The 15,498-nt window shown below is 43.4% G+C and overlaps 1 protein-coding gene across 3 annotated transcripts in view; it reads left to right on the top strand.

The window, feature by feature from the left end:
• CDIN1 (CDAN1 interacting nuclease 1) overlaps positions 1–15,498 on the top strand; it is a 183,860-nt gene that overhangs the window by 122,727 nt on the left and 45,635 nt on the right. Inside the window, exon 11 of one of the 3 annotated variants that reach the window (XM_077322974.1) lies at positions 1,350–1,412. The exons of the other annotated variants lie outside the window; for them this stretch is intronic. Coding sequence (XP_077179089.1) covers positions 1,350–1,398 — 49 coding nt within the window. The 3' untranslated portion in view covers positions 1,399–1,412. The remainder of the gene's footprint in view (positions 1–1,349; positions 1,413–15,498) is intronic. 3 annotated transcript variants of the gene reach the window in all.

Raw genomic sequence — 15,498 nt, 5'->3', positions numbered from 1 at the left:
ATAACTGGCCCAGAATTTCAAGTGAAGTTAGCTTTTTTGGAAAGTAGACAGTGAGACTTTGGGGGAAACTATGTAACCCACTTTTATTAGGCAACGACTTGGCCTTGTGGACAACAACAGGGACTGCAGTTGCCAGCAGTAGGCGTCAGGCTTCAGAAGGGCAGACATCACCAGCCAAGCAACCAAGGAGAGTCTGGGGCCATGTGCATTTCTTTTGAAGGGATGCATGAGAGGGGAAAGAGCTTTCCCTTCAGCCTAACTTCCTGGAGATGAGCTGTACTTCCAGGGAATTCTCAGACCCCACCTGGAGGCTGGCATCTCTAAACCTCAGTGGGATACAGTGCTACACAGTCACCTCTCCAAAGCAGCCATTTTTGCCTAGAGACCTGATCTTTATAGTCTTGAGATGAGCAGCAATTCCAGGAGATCTCCAAGCCCCACCTGGAGTTTAGTTGTCCATGGTCTGAACATTTTATCAACCATAAAAAAAATGGAGACAAAGGGAGCAGAGCAGACACCTGTGTACTATCACTTCCCCATGTGTATTAGGGAAGGGGTCATTAAAGTGTCTGTGGCCTTATTCACATAAGAAGGGAACTGATATTGAACGCAGAACTGGGAGGAATTGGTTGCCATGTAATCTCCCCCCAAGAAGAATTTCCTGTCTGATTTTCCCTTCACATATCTGAAGACATGGCTCTAGAAAGCTTATCTATGCCACAATTCCCAAAGGCCAGTCCTCTCCCACACTCAACAAACATTCCAAATCACAGGTTCTTGACACCCATCTCTCCACACCTATGCCCTCATTTGTTACCACGTTAGCACAACCTCCCACACAACACACATATTGAACCCCATGCCCTTACAGACTGGACAACTTCTCCCCTTCCTCGTCCCACCACCAAGGTCTAGCGCCCATTGTATTCCTGGATACAATGGCCTTTTGCCCCTAGTATATTCATAAATATTGACATATTCTTCACATATATGTAACAAGATAGGTAAGAATTCCATATTGCTCTTTAAAAATACTTTACAATAATAGTAATATTTTATAAATCTTAAAGATTTCTGCATGGTAAGTTTTTCAGTCTTATTCATAATGGCTTTTTAAAAGAAAATAAGCATGCCTGATAATTAAACTCCAGGTTTAATGCTGAATTTATGGAATTTAAATCTTAAGTATATGCTTTTGTAGTATTCTAACCAGCTCACTCTTGGTTTGTTCATGATCACAGAATGGAGCTGAACACTTGGTAACATGAAGTACTTTAAAAAAAAAAATGTTTCGAATTCCACAGCGCATGCCCATAGACTTCAGGTGCTGGGGTTTTGTTTTCCTTTAGGTTCTGCAGTGAGTGGTGGAGACCTGAAGCTCTAACCCTACTTGAATAAAGACAATGATGGCAGTGAGTTTCTGTCCAGAGTTAATCAGCTGCAGAATTTGTAAACTGCACATATGTCAAAGTTGAAAATGTTAGCACTCTAGTAGAAGCTTGAAAAGGTTAGATCTGATAAAAGCCATCAGCAGTTAAAGAAAGTGATTTATGGGACTGTAATGACACAAAATGCCTCATTTATCACTCCTATATAGATAGGTTAAGGTTTCAGTGTCATACTTTAAAAACTTGACCACTTAGAATTGTCAAAATAGTCCTTAATTGCCCATCATGCATTTCAGTTTGAATTTCCCTCTCTAATAAATGTTTGAGCTTGAAATTTTATTTTCTATTACAGTTAAATTTTCCAGGTTATTCATATTTAATACTTTCCAAGGAATATATTTTAACTATATTCAATTGTGCAATTGTATTTATGCAATGGATATGAAACACGTTGTTTAAAGTGGATAGTAAAATGCTTATAAGATATGGAATCAAAATTTGGAAAGATTTCTCATATATTTAGTATCTCAGTATTTAAAAGTGTGACCCCAAATGTTCTATCATTTTAGCATCATTTCCATTTTATTTATTTGTTTACAGGATCCTTACTTGGCCTTTCTATCCCCATAGGGGCCGCTATGGAGGCTAACAAATTAAAACATACAAATTATTTTATTATTTCTTTATTTATTCTTTGATTTCTAGTCTGCCACTCCTGCAAGCGACTTGTGGTGGTTAACATCATCCCCAATAAAACCCCATTAAAACCCCAGTACAATTAAATTCAACATACCTAGGTGGTCATAAAAATCCTGCCTCCCTCTCACCAATCTCGAGAACACCCCATCTTGGGGTTATGAGTCCAAAGTTGCCATTAATGTCTCTCTCTGCTTGTGTGCCAACTTTTTAAATTAAATTCACCCGTTATGTAAATGACATCCTTCCTGGGTGCTTGTTTTAAAGCATCGGTGACCCCAACTGTGACAGAGGAGTCAGCATGCACATGTGTGCAGGCAGTGCACGCATGCAAGTGTGTGTGCGCATGGCACACAAGAGTCGGGGTAGCATGGAGGCAGCCATTGCCATGGCTCTGCCGGCCACCACCCGTTCCCGCCACCTGCCACTGCTGCTTGCAGCTGCCTGCCGCCGCCGCAGTAGCAACCAACCTGGGGAGCCCACAGAAAGGGCCAGACAACCCCAAATGGGGCTGGGATCCCTGGGTTGAGAACCACTGTTTTAGAGTGTCTTGAATGGCTGCATAGAAGTCTTCAGTTAAAGATAATGTTGCATCATTAGAGTGTATACTTGAACAGCTTTGATATTTATTGTCTTGGCACAAATTCGAATTGTCATGATTCAGTCATTGATTGTTGAAAAACTTTCCACTGCTCAAGAAAGTTTTTTGCTAGCAATGAAAAGTACGCCGTTCCTTCTTATGGAGTTATGTCCTGAATAGTAGATGGTAAAATCCTCTGATTGAAAGAAACCATCATCTGTCCAATGTAATTCACTGATGCCAAGGAGGTCAATGTTCTACCTGACCATTTCTCTTATGACGATTTCCAGTTTTCCTTGAGTCAGGCCTCTAACATGCCAAGTTGCTATTCGGTCCATCTTTGTAAAGTGCAGACTCTAGCATTCACCATTGGCAGCATCAGCACCTGGGGTTCCTGCTGGATTTGCCCCAGGCAAAATCTAGGGCTACCTGCTGCTGGTCCTTGTCCCTATCCAGGCACTTGTTGAGTACCTTCTGTCCTGAGGAGCTCACCATTGGGCACCATATTGAAATCGTTTGAGAGCTGTACCATAAGATTTTCTTGGCAAAATGTTTTACAAGGTAGGTTGACAGGTCTTTCCTTGATCCTCCCCATTTACCCAGGCTTGGGACCGGAATGCTCAGGTGTTAAAGCATTATTAAAGCAAGTTAAAACCAAAGCTTGAAAAAAATACAAAAGATAAAAATAATCGGTAAGACATCAGGGAGGAAAGAGGGATGCTGAGGGAATGCTAAACAAAAAAAAATGTCTTCACCTGCTGGCAGAAGACAGCAACAGAAGGGAAGAAGTGAATCTCCTGGGGGGGGCGGGGTCCAGGTGCTACTACTGGGAAGGCCATCTAATTTCAGAAGGTGGGAGTAGTTTCATTAAATAGTCCTTTAAATTTCTCAGAACAATTTTGTTTTACTGTTACTTGACTAATATTTGTTTTAATCTTAGCTATTTTAACTGTTTTTTTAAATTAAATTTTTTCAGTCAGAGTTGTTCTTTTTAAACTTCATTCTTTGTTGGGTTATAAAAGGATTGGCCAAGGAATTCACATATAAAGATTATGATCTGCTTTTGAGCAACATAACGTCACACATCTTAAAAGTACACTAATTACACTGAAAAGCAAGTTATGCTTTTCTCTATCCATTTTCAAAAACTGTTTTACTAACAGTTTCAGGTACATTTTTATTTCAAAAGTGAACAACTTTCTTTTAGGAAGAGGAAAAAGACCTTAAATTTTCTTAGCCTTTTTCAAATTTATAGCCACAATTGTATAGTATTCTGTTTAAGCTATGACCTTCCAGGGTAAGTCTAAATTGTTATGTCTGCTTGATCTTGGATCTTGGAAAATATTTTGTAATTGTACTTTTGTACAATTTTGTAATTGTAATGGTTCCACTGAACATAAACTTTGTTCTACTGCTTCAGACCAACACAGCTACTGAATCTAGATTTATGGAGTTCAAGGTGACATACAAGATAGATAGATAGAACATAGAATACTAATTTACCCAAATGATTCCAGTGGGTCTTAAGTGTATCTGTGTTTCCCTGAACTGGATCATTGTCCATATAACAAAGCACATTTTGGAAAAATGAAAAACATTTTTTCTCTATGTCTCTCGGTAAGTGTATGTGAACAAATTTTGAATATTCCCCCTAAAAGACTAGGGTATGTTCTTACCTAATTTCAAATATATCTAGGATAGTTATCTGTTAAGGAATTAAATCCAGAATTGATCCAGTGGAAGTATTTTTTATAATCAGCTTTGGTGGGCCGTAATCACAATGTTTCTTCATTCCAGACTTCCAGAAACATAACATTATTTATTTTAACATAACAAGATTATTTTATTTCACAGTTTTCTATGTTTTGCTAACCATATAAATGATGACAGTGCTGTTTGATGGAAAGGTGTTCACTGCTCACATAAAAAAGTCAGCATTCTGGCCCTGGCATACTGCCATAGATCATTCAGCTATCATAAGATGGTCTAAGCAAAATGTTATTAGTCCATGCTTCATGTAAGTTAATTATGCGACTTTAACAGGGCTTTTTAAATATCATCAATGGCAGTTTTATGTTGAATGTATTTGTGGTTTCGAAATTCAAAATTGTCTAATTGCACTAATCCCAGGGTGCGCTCGATTCCCTTCTAACCTCCGTCCCATCCCCAGAGATGTGAGGGTGGAGGCTAGGGGAGAAAAGGGTCCGACATTGGTCTTGTGCAACGCAAGGTCAATTAAGAACAAGGTTGCAACTCTGCAGCACTTCTTCACGGAGTTGAAGGTGGACCTTGCGTGCCTGACTGAGACCTGGGTGAAGGAAGGAGAGTTGGTGGCCTTGAGAGATCTGGCACCCCCAGGCTATTCAGTCCTCCACCAATCTCAGACCCACAAGAGGGGAGGGGGGGTGGCAATCCTGGTCCGGGAGGCTTTCGCCTACAGGGCTCTCCCGGGGCCGGAAATCGGGGGAGTGGAGTGTGTCGGTATTGAGTTGGGCTCGGTCGAGAGCTTGGCTATCTGGTTGGTATATTGTCCGCCCAACGCCCAGCCAGATGCCCTGCCCCACCTGCTGGAGGCGGCAGCCGCCTGGGCGCTGCAGTTTCCCAGGCTTTTAATCCTGAGTGACTTCAATGTTCATGCGGACGCACCATCCTCAGGACTTGGCGGAGACCTGGCGTCTTCCATGGCAACGCTGGGGCTCTCGCAATTTGTTACCGGCCCTACCCATCACGCCGGCCACACACTCGATCTGATTTTTGGTGCTGGGATAGAAGTGGTTCTGGATGCAGCCTTGGCTGTGCCATGGTCAGACCACTACGCCCTGCGGGCTCGGCTCAGGATACCACCCCCTCCCCAGTTGGGCGGCGGGCAGATTTTAGCCCGCCCGCAGAGACTTATGGATCCGATTGGATTCTGGAATGCTCTGCGGGACCCGATGCCTCCTGGCGACTCACAAGCGGCCATGGTGGAGGACTGGCAGTCCCGCCTGACGGCTGCCATAGATGAGATCGCCCCTAAACGTCCTCTCTGCCCTCGACTCAAACGGGCCCCCTGGCACACGGGGGCGCTCCAGGAGAAGAAAAGGGAAGTGAGACGATTGGAGCAAGTGTGGCGGAAGACTCATGACGAGGTTACAAGAACATCTTATTGCACGCTTATGAGGGCGTATGAGAAGGCGGTAAAAGTGGCTAAACGAGAGTTTTTTGCCACAGAAATCACGTCCGCAAGCTCTCACCCGGCCCAATTATTCAGGGTAGTTAGATCACTCACCGCCCTTGAAGGGCGCCAAAATACTAGACAATTGGCACTCGGCTGCGAGGCATTTGCGAGCCATTTTGCGGATAAAGTCTTGTCACTCTGTCAATCAATCAATCAATCAATCAATCAATTTTATTTACGGTCATAGACCAGCCAGTAAAAAACATAAAATTACAAATATAACATCAATTATAAATGGGTAAAAACTAAGAAATAAGAACAGTTGTATATGGATCCAATATAAAAGCACTAGGGAACAGGGTTGGTCCAGCTCTGCCTTATTTTTATAGCTACCCAAGCAAATCTAGCAATAATTTTTGTTAGATCTTTATTTGTGTCTGAAAGTAGTAGCTTAAGCTACTACTTGTCACTCTGTCGCAACCTTCCCGCCACAATTAATACAGTAAATGAACTGGAGACCTGTTGGCCGCCTTTGGTAGTGAGGTTTGATGGCTTCAGGCGGCTCTCTCTTCCCGAAGTGGACAAGTTGCTGAGCTCGGTCAGGGCGACCACTTGCTCCCTTGATCCCTGCCCTTCCTGGCTCCTCAAGGGAGGCGGCCAGGGGATAGGAGGCCAGCTCAGAGACATCATCAACTCCTCCCTAAGTTCGGGGGAGTTTCCTGAGCGGCTAAAGGGGGCAGTGGTTCGCCCTCTCCTAAAAAAATCAACGCTGGACCCGCAGGACCCTGCCAACTACCGCCCAGTATCGCATCTGGCGTTCCTGGGCAAGGTGGTGGAGAGGGCTGCGGCTGACCAGCTCTCGGCATTCTTGGAGGAAACTTCGGCACTCGATCCATATCAGTCGGGCTTCCGTCCTGGCCACGGGGTGGAGACGGTGTTGGTCGCCCTTTTGGATGATCTCCGTCGCCAGCTGGACAGAGGCGGGTCGGCTGTGTTGGTCCTTTTGGATCTATCGGCGGCCTTTGACATCGTGGATCATGACCTTCTGATCCATCGCCTCGCCGGCACGGGGATACAGAACACAGCCTTGCGCTGGATACGCTCCTTTCTCCAGAACCGGACCCAGAGGGTTGCGGTGGGGGAAGAGTTCTGCGTCCCTACAGACTCCCCTGTGGGGTACCGCAGGGTGCAGTCCTCTCCCCCACGTTATTCAACATCTTTCTGTGCCCTCTCGCCCAACTGGTACGGAGCTTTGGGCTGGGTTACCACCAGTACGCTGATGACACCCAGCTCTATCTCTTCATGGACGGCCGCCCAGACTCCCCCCCGGAACCATTCACCAGATGTTTGGAAGCAGTGACTGAATGGTTCGAGCAGAGTCGCCTGAAACTCAACCCCTCCAAGACGGAGGTCCTGTGGCTGGGAAGCAGAGGGCAGGACCAGGCAGCGCGCTTACCCACCCTAACAGGAACGCAACTTACTATCGCGCCCCAGGCCAGGAATTTGGGGGTGACCATTGATACCTCCCTGACTATGGAGGCTCAGGTCAAGAGAGTAGCGGGTCAGGCGTTTTTCTATCTTCGCCAGGCCCGACTACTAGCGCCCTACCTGTCCCCTGACCACTTGGCTACAGTGATCCATGCGACAGTCATCTCCAGAATAGATTTCTGTAACTCGCTCTACGCCAGCCTACCCTTGTCTCTGATCCGGAAACTCCAGCTAGTGCAAAACGCAGCTGCTCGGGTCCTCACTGGTACACCTTGGAGGGCCCATATCCAGCCTGTGCTGAAGCAGCTGCATTGGTTGCCAATTACTGCCCGGATAAGGTTCAAGGTTCTGGTTTTGACCTTTAAGGCTATACGCGGGTTGGGACCCACATACCTGAGGGACCGCCTACCGCCCTATATCCCCCGCAGGGCTTTACGCTCAGCGGGGGAGAATCTCCTGATCGTTCCTGGCCCTAGAGAAGCGTGCCTGGCCTCGACCAGGGCCTTTTCGGTCCTGGCCCCTACCTGGTGGAACGAGCTCCCGGGTGAGCTGCGGGCCCTGCAGGATTTACCAGCTTTCCGCAGGGCCTGCAAGACACAGCTCTTCCGCCGGGATTTTGGTTGAGCCCGGGATCAGCGAATGAGTGCCAACATTCCCCCCCCCCCAGACCTAGCATCTCCTCCCCACCCTCCCTGCCGCTCTGATAGCAGGGGTGGGAATAATAAGTTCCGCCGTGTTGGGATTGTTTTAAAGTCTTTTAATGGGTATTTTAATGGGGATAGGACTGCTGTGACCCGCCACGAGCCTACGGGGAGTGGCGGGATATAAATCCTAATAATAATAATAATAATAATAATAATAATAATAATAATAATAATAATAATAATAATATTTTACATGAACTATCACAGAAGAATTTGCTAAAATACCTTAATTACAGGGTGAGAGCATAAGCCTTTTTACAAAACCATTAGGAATATTAAAATGCAAGATGCTTGGTAGAACTTTAAAGACATTTGGTGAAACATATGCAATTTAAAAACAAAATAGATCTTAAAAATGCTTAAGTTTATAAAGTTGCTAATTCTAAAAGAAATAAACATTTAATAACAATTAGGAAGCTTCTTATCTTTGGGCTGTAGAAGATTTGTTTTAAGTCATTATACGTCCTGAAGAGATCTCTGCTCCACCAATGTGAACAGGCTGAACCCTGGCCTGTATGTTTGGCTTCAACCAGGGCCAGAGCCTTCTTGGCAGGAGGCTCATAGGAATTGTAGACGATGGACATCTGGAGGGCCACAGGTTGACCACCCCTGGTTTAAACCTTTGAAACTTTTACCTTGTTTTATTGTTAATTGTTATAAACTGCCCCAAGATGGCTCTATGCCAAGAGGGGCAGTTATAGAAGTCGAACAATAAATAAATAATGAAGTAAAAGTTCATAAGGTGACAAAAGAAGGGTAGAAGTCTTAAAATGACGATCTAGGGATGTTTTACTTATAGAGATTTACAGTATATGGAAACTGATCATAGAAATCTGCTAGCTACTCTCATCTTAATCAATGTACTTAACATGTACATTTGATGATATATTTACAATTCTATCCATTCTAAGCATTGATTATATTACCTTGGCTTCTGTAATGTCACTGATGCCATTTTTAAAAGTGAAAATGCATTTGCTTGCCCTTTTGAGCTTAGCTCTTTTAAAAGCCCAATTAACAGTATCTCTGAGAACTTAATTGAGCTAAACTGCTTTTGGCACGCTAGGAAAAGGGTACCGTGACTATGTGATAAGTAGTTGCTTACAAATAACCTTGACTTGTTCATCTTTTAGCATTTAGCTTTTTTCAGCATTGTCTTGTTCTGTGAAGGTTTTTTGAGCTTGATTTGTTCTCGTATCCAGAGCAAGCCCATCAATTATAGTGGCCAGCTGGTTTGCCATAACCAAGACCAAAGGAGTCTGTGTGCAAGTTTCTTTTTTGTAGAGCCTCTTTCGCAGATAAATCAACTCTACAGAACTGCACTTTCAAAGTGCTTCTGAGGTTTGTTGAAAACTCATTTTTCTGTAAGTAGGATATTTTTTCCAGTTGGTACCATGGAAATTCTCCCCCGCCTCAAAAAAACACACCCCACTTCTTAAAAGTAGCCTTTATAGTGTTGTATGCATTCATTATAAAACTGATAAGATTTGTTCTCCAAATAGTTTTTATATTGTTTTTAGACCTTCAGAATCTCCCATATAGCCTCATTTAGGTTTCATTTGAAATAGCCTAAGCTGCTTTATTATATGCAACAAACCAAAGAGGAAAGAACCTTAAAAAAGCCTCCTAGATTCAAGTGGGTAGCCGTGGTAATCTGAATCATAGAATCATAGAGTTGGAAGAGGCCATACAGGCCATCGAGTCCAACCTCCTGCTCAACGCAGGATCAGCCCAAAGCATCCTAAAGCATCCAAGAAAAGTGTGTATCCAACCTTTGCTTGAAGACTGCCAGTGAGGGGGAGCTGACCACCTCCTTAGGCAGCCTATTCCACTGCTGAACTACTCTGACTGTGAAAAATCTTTTCCTGATATCTAGCCTATATCATTGTGCTTGTAATTTAAACCCATTACTGTGCGTCCTTTCCTCTGCAGCCAACGGAATCAGCATCCTGCCCTCCTCCAAGTGACAACCATTCAAATACTTAAAGAGGGCTATCATGTCCCCTCTCAACCTCCTTTTCTCCAGGCTGAACATTCTCAAATCCCTCAACCTATCTTCATAGGGCTTGGTCCCTTGGCCCCAGATCATCCTTGTCGCTCTCCTCTGTAACCTTTCAATTTTATCTACGTCCTTGAAGTGAGGCCTCCAGAACTGCACACAGTACTCCAGGTGCGGTCTGACCAGTGCCGTATACAATGGACTATGATATCTTGTGATTTTGATGTAATGCTCCTGTTGATACAGCCCAAAATGGCATTTGCCCTTTTTACCGCTGCATCACACTGCCTGCTCATGTTTAGCTTACAATCTACAAGTACCCCAAGGTCTCGTTCACACACAATGTTACCTAGAAGTGTATCCCCCATCCAGTAGGCATGCTTTTCATTTTTTTGACCCAGATGCAGAACTTTACACTTATCTTTATTAAATTGCATCTTATTCTCATTTGCCCATTTTCCCATGCTGTTCAGATCTTGTTGAACTCTGTCTCTATCTTCTGGTGTATTTGCCAGTCCTCCCAATTTGGTGTCATCTGCAAACTTGATGAGTGGTCCCTCCACCCTTTCATCTAGATCATTAATAAATATGTTAAAAAGTACTGGACCGAGCCCTGAGGTACGCCGCTACTCACCTCCCTCCAGTTTGATGAAATACCATTGACAACAATTTTTGAGTGCGGTTCTCTAACCAATTCCCTATCCACCTAACTATCTGAAAATCCAGATTGCAGTCCTTCACTTTATCCATCAGAACCTCATGGGGAACCTTATCAAAAGCTTTACTAAAATCCAAGTAAACGACATCAACCGAATTTCCACGATCCAACAAACCTGTTACTTGGTCAAAAAAGGAAACCGGGTTGGTCTGACAGGACCTGTTGGAAACAAATCCATGCTGACTTCCTTGGATCACCAAATTGTCCTCCAGATGTTTGCAGATTGCTCCCTTTAATATCTGCTCGATTATCTTCCCCACAATAAAGGTCAGACTCACTGGTCTGTAGTTTCCCGGGTCATCCTTCGTCCCTTTTTTGAAGATCGGAATAATGTTTGCTCTCTTCCAGTCCTCCGGGTCATCTCCAGTCCTTAAAGAGGTCCCGAAGATAATGGACAAGGGTTCTGCAAGTTCTCCGGAAAGTTCTTTGAGCACTCTCAGGTGCATTTCATCTGGCCCAGGGGATTTGAAACTCATCCAGTGCAGCTAAATGCCTCTCGACAACCTCTCTGTCCATGTCAAACTGCCACCCAGACACTATCCCTTGGCTACTGCCATTTCTAGATGTGCCTAAACCCTTTGACCTGTGGGAAAAAACAGATGTAAAATAGGCACTGAGCCTTTCTGCTTTCTCTGCATCCTCCGTTAGAGTTTGTCCATCTGCACCCAACAATGGGCCTATTGCCGCCCTTACTTTACGTTTGTTCCTCACATAACTGAAAAATCTTTTCTTGTTGCAGTGGGCTTCCCTGGCCAATCTTAGCTCACTCTCAGCTTTCGCCTTTCTGATGATTGATCTACAGTGCCTAGTAACCTGTAGGTACTCTTCTTTAGAGCTCTGTCCTTCCCTCCATTTCCTGAACCTTTCCCTTTTCTTTCTTAGTTCCTGAAGCAGCAGAACAAATTTAGAATCCAGTTGCACCTTTAAGACCAACAAAGTTTTATTCAAGGTATCTGAGGAAGTATGTATATACATGAAATTTCATATCTTGAATAAAACTTTGTTGGTCTTAAAGGTGTCACTGGACTTTAAAAAGCCTCCTAGATACATTTCAATAAAATTTTGTATAAAAGATGTTTTAAATTATTATTTGGAATCAGATGGGTGGCCTAGAGAGGGTCCTGGCAGTATGCCTTTGACAGGAAAGATTTTCTGACCCTAAACAAGGCAGTACTTCACATGAATAGCCTCTGTGCCACAGGCCAAGATCTTAAGTGGGAGCTGGACTGCCTGAAGGAGGAATACATCAAATTATTGCAAAGGTATCTGGATGACAGAAATGAAACCCTGCAGAGGACAAAGCTCCCAACTGTGAAGGTGGCTCACGAGAAGGGTTACAATAGCAAGGAGAACCTAATCTGCCAAATTCATGGAATCTCCCCCCAAGGAGGTCAAGGCCTCTGGGATGAAAGATGGTGAGGACTGGAAGCCAAACACCTTTATGAAGGGTGTCATCTACAATTTGAATGGTACATCCAATACCTGTCTCAATATCAAGGTGAAATCCAAGGAGATGGTCCACTAATGGTACCACATTGTACATGGTGCTCTGCAGGGCACATTGATCCAACCAGAAAACCTCCATCTTATCTGGATTTAACTTCAGACCACTCTTCTTGAGCCAGTCCTCCATGGCCTCCAGACATCTGGCCAGTGAAATGGAAATATTGATGAATGACCACCCATCAACAGAAATAGCTAGATGTCATAAGTATACTGATGGCAGTCCAGCCCAAAACTCCAGCCCAGCTCATATATAATATCTACATTTACATTACAGTCTACATTATGTACTGTTATTTTGAAGATTAAATTTCTGAATAGTTTCAGCACCAGACCACACAGATAATAATAGTAGTAGTAGTGGTGGTAGTAGTGGTGGTAGTAGTAGTAACAATAACAATAACAATAATAATTTGATTGAATTGAATTGATTTGATTTGTAGACTGACCCTCTCTGGCAATAGTCTCAGGACAGCATGTAAAAACCCGTACATACATGGATTAAAAACAATAGACAGTTAAAATTAGGATCAGAATGTCTAGAATGGTTATAAGTGGGACATTTAAGGTTGAGCAGCAGCAGAATAAGTATTAAACATTAAAATGTAAATATTTATTTTAATACATGTGCACATATAAAACTTAAAAACATCAACATCTATCATGTACCTTTTGACACATGAATAAATATTTATTCTTCAATATGCCACCCTTGTAGAATCCCTCTCTGAGCCTGAATGTATTCTCATGTGTCTCATTGGGGGTCTCCAAGAGAATAACAGAATAACAATCAAACAGGTACATGGTTGCTCAGTTCAGATACATGGATTCCTGGGAGGGGGGAGGTTCAGGGACCTAGTAGGTGTTGTTAGTCCCAGTTGACCTCAACCAAATGCCTGGCAGAGTACCAGTTATTACATCACATGAGTGCATTTAAATATTAGACCACTGATGAAGACCCCAAGGGGGTTTGAAACATGTTTGGTTATTTGGTTATTTATCCATGTTTTAGATTTGTGCAACAGAGTGTGATGCACATTGATGTTTTTAAGCTTTATATATGCACACATACTGAAATAAATATTTGCATTTTAATATTTAATACTTATTCTACTGCTGCTCAACCTATTATGTCCCTAGCTAGTGTAGACAGGTTGGGTTACATTGTTCCCTCATTTGTTGTTTCATAACAAGTGGGACATTTGTCTAAACTAGTGAATGACACTTCATACCACAAAAGCTTAATTTCATGAATAAGTGCCAGATGCTGTAATATTCACAAGTTGTTAAAAAAAAACCCTTCTCTTTTAAAAAGATGTGCAACTACATCCTGGAACCATTAGAACATTTAATGACCCTCCTTACTAGGTCTGTTTATTAGTTCATTACTGAGCCCAAGGACCTGTACAGCACTTCCAGTTCCACAACTGATTGACAAAGAAGCTGTAGAGTTGAATTTCATCATATTGTTGACATTTCATTCTAAATGTCCAGATTATCTCAGTAACTTGTAGGTATTAAATTGCATGCACAATCAAGTATCATGCTGTTAAATTAGAGTCTTCAGTAATATCCCATGTAATTTACCTAACAGTGAAATCACCAGATCATGGTGCACCTAAGTTTAGGTTGGAATAGGTTGTCAAAAATATTTCAAGGAAAGAAATTAAATGATCCCGGGTAGGGTGTTAGTTTTTGCCTCATCCCACAAAAGAACAACAGTAGAGGAAGAGACTGATGGTAAGCTGACACTGATTACCAATGAACTGTCTGACCTAAGTGGCCTTTGGGGGGCTGATAGAGTTACTGGGGATGGTCACCAGCAGCCTTCTAGGGGAATTATCGGGAAATTTCCATGTACCTTGAATGACTAACCCACCAATATGTGCCCACTCTGGGAACTTCTGCACAATATTGCTTATTCTTGATAGGTCTTGATAACCTAATGCTATTGAGCCTGAAAAAGCCTCCTGCCACAACAGAGATTACAGAATCACAGAATCATAGAGTTGGAAGGGGCCATACAAGCCATCTAGTCCAACCCCCTGCTCAACGCAGGATCAGCCCAAAGCATCCTAAAGCATCCAAGAAAATTAATATACAGAAGATTAATATACAGAAGACTGTCAGTATTTGCATACCCATTCAATCCAGAATAGGGGCTTTTTGCACGCCTTCAAAATCGCACAATGGTTGCTAATTGAAAACGCTATTGATTTGCCATAACGCACGACGTCGTCGACAATCTGCCACACACCTGAAACCAATCTGCAAAAAGCGCTTCCTTGTAGCGCTTTCAGGGGAATTCCAAAAAGTGGATTCACCCTCCGGAAAGCGCTACACTCTTGCAACCAATCTGCAACACTAGCGAAAAAGACCTGTGCGTTAACATTGTTGCGGTTTCTTCAAAGTCCCTCCTCCTGAGCCTGTCCTCCAAACTTCCGGCGAAGTGATCGCCATTTTTTTTTCTCCGAGCGAGCGGGGATAAACGCACCAGCGAGCCTCTTTCTGTTTAGAGGCTTCCCTGGCTTCAGTCCTTCCCCTTTAGTCACTAAGCACAAACCACAGAAAAGCCCGTTTGCTGATGTATTTTCCCATTAATTTTCACACATTCATTCAGCCGAAAATCGGGCCCGTGAGAGGGGGGGGGAATTTTTTTTTTTCACTCGGAGGCAGCGTGGCAACGATAAAACGATCAAACGACAGCTCAAACACACCAGGCAGCTGGATGGGTCTCTCCGTTGCAACGAATCTACCCAGATTCGTTGCTATGGGTCTGTTTTTTTTTTTTAAACCTTTCTTAAAGGGAAAGGGGCTGTTTGGGAGCATGCTAACGGCTGCCCATTGGCTGCTTGACGGCCAGGGGCGGGACAGCTCGGCAATAGCACTTCCTTTCTAGCGATTTCTGCCGAGACCGGAAGCCTGTGGGAAACGCTACAAAACGCAACTGGATTCCACCACAAAGGCAGGTATGCATAACGACGAATTCCACTACTTTAAATGGCGATTTTTCATTCCGTGACCAATTTGCAACAAAGATCCCGGTGCGTAAAGCCCCTAGATTTTTCCTCAGGCAATCAGGGAAGAGTTTCAGAGTACCAGCCTGCTTTCACTGGTCCCACTGGCATCTTTTTAAAGAACTCCACATTTAAATGTTTCTCAGGTTCCTACCCATCCAAACTCCAGTGTCTGTTTCTGAATATCAACTTCCTTAGCACAATCTTTGGCTATATTTACCTGGAGTAGCAGCACAATGTCCTTCCTC

The sequence above is a fragment of the Paroedura picta genome, chromosome 2 (genome assembly GCF_049243985.1).
Source record: "Paroedura picta isolate Pp20150507F chromosome 2, Ppicta_v3.0, whole genome shotgun sequence".
Classification (NCBI taxonomy): domain Eukaryota; kingdom Metazoa; phylum Chordata; class Lepidosauria; order Squamata; family Gekkonidae; genus Paroedura; species Paroedura picta.
Note: the sequence above shows the minus strand (reverse complement) of the source record. Positions and strands in the feature narration are given on the sequence as shown.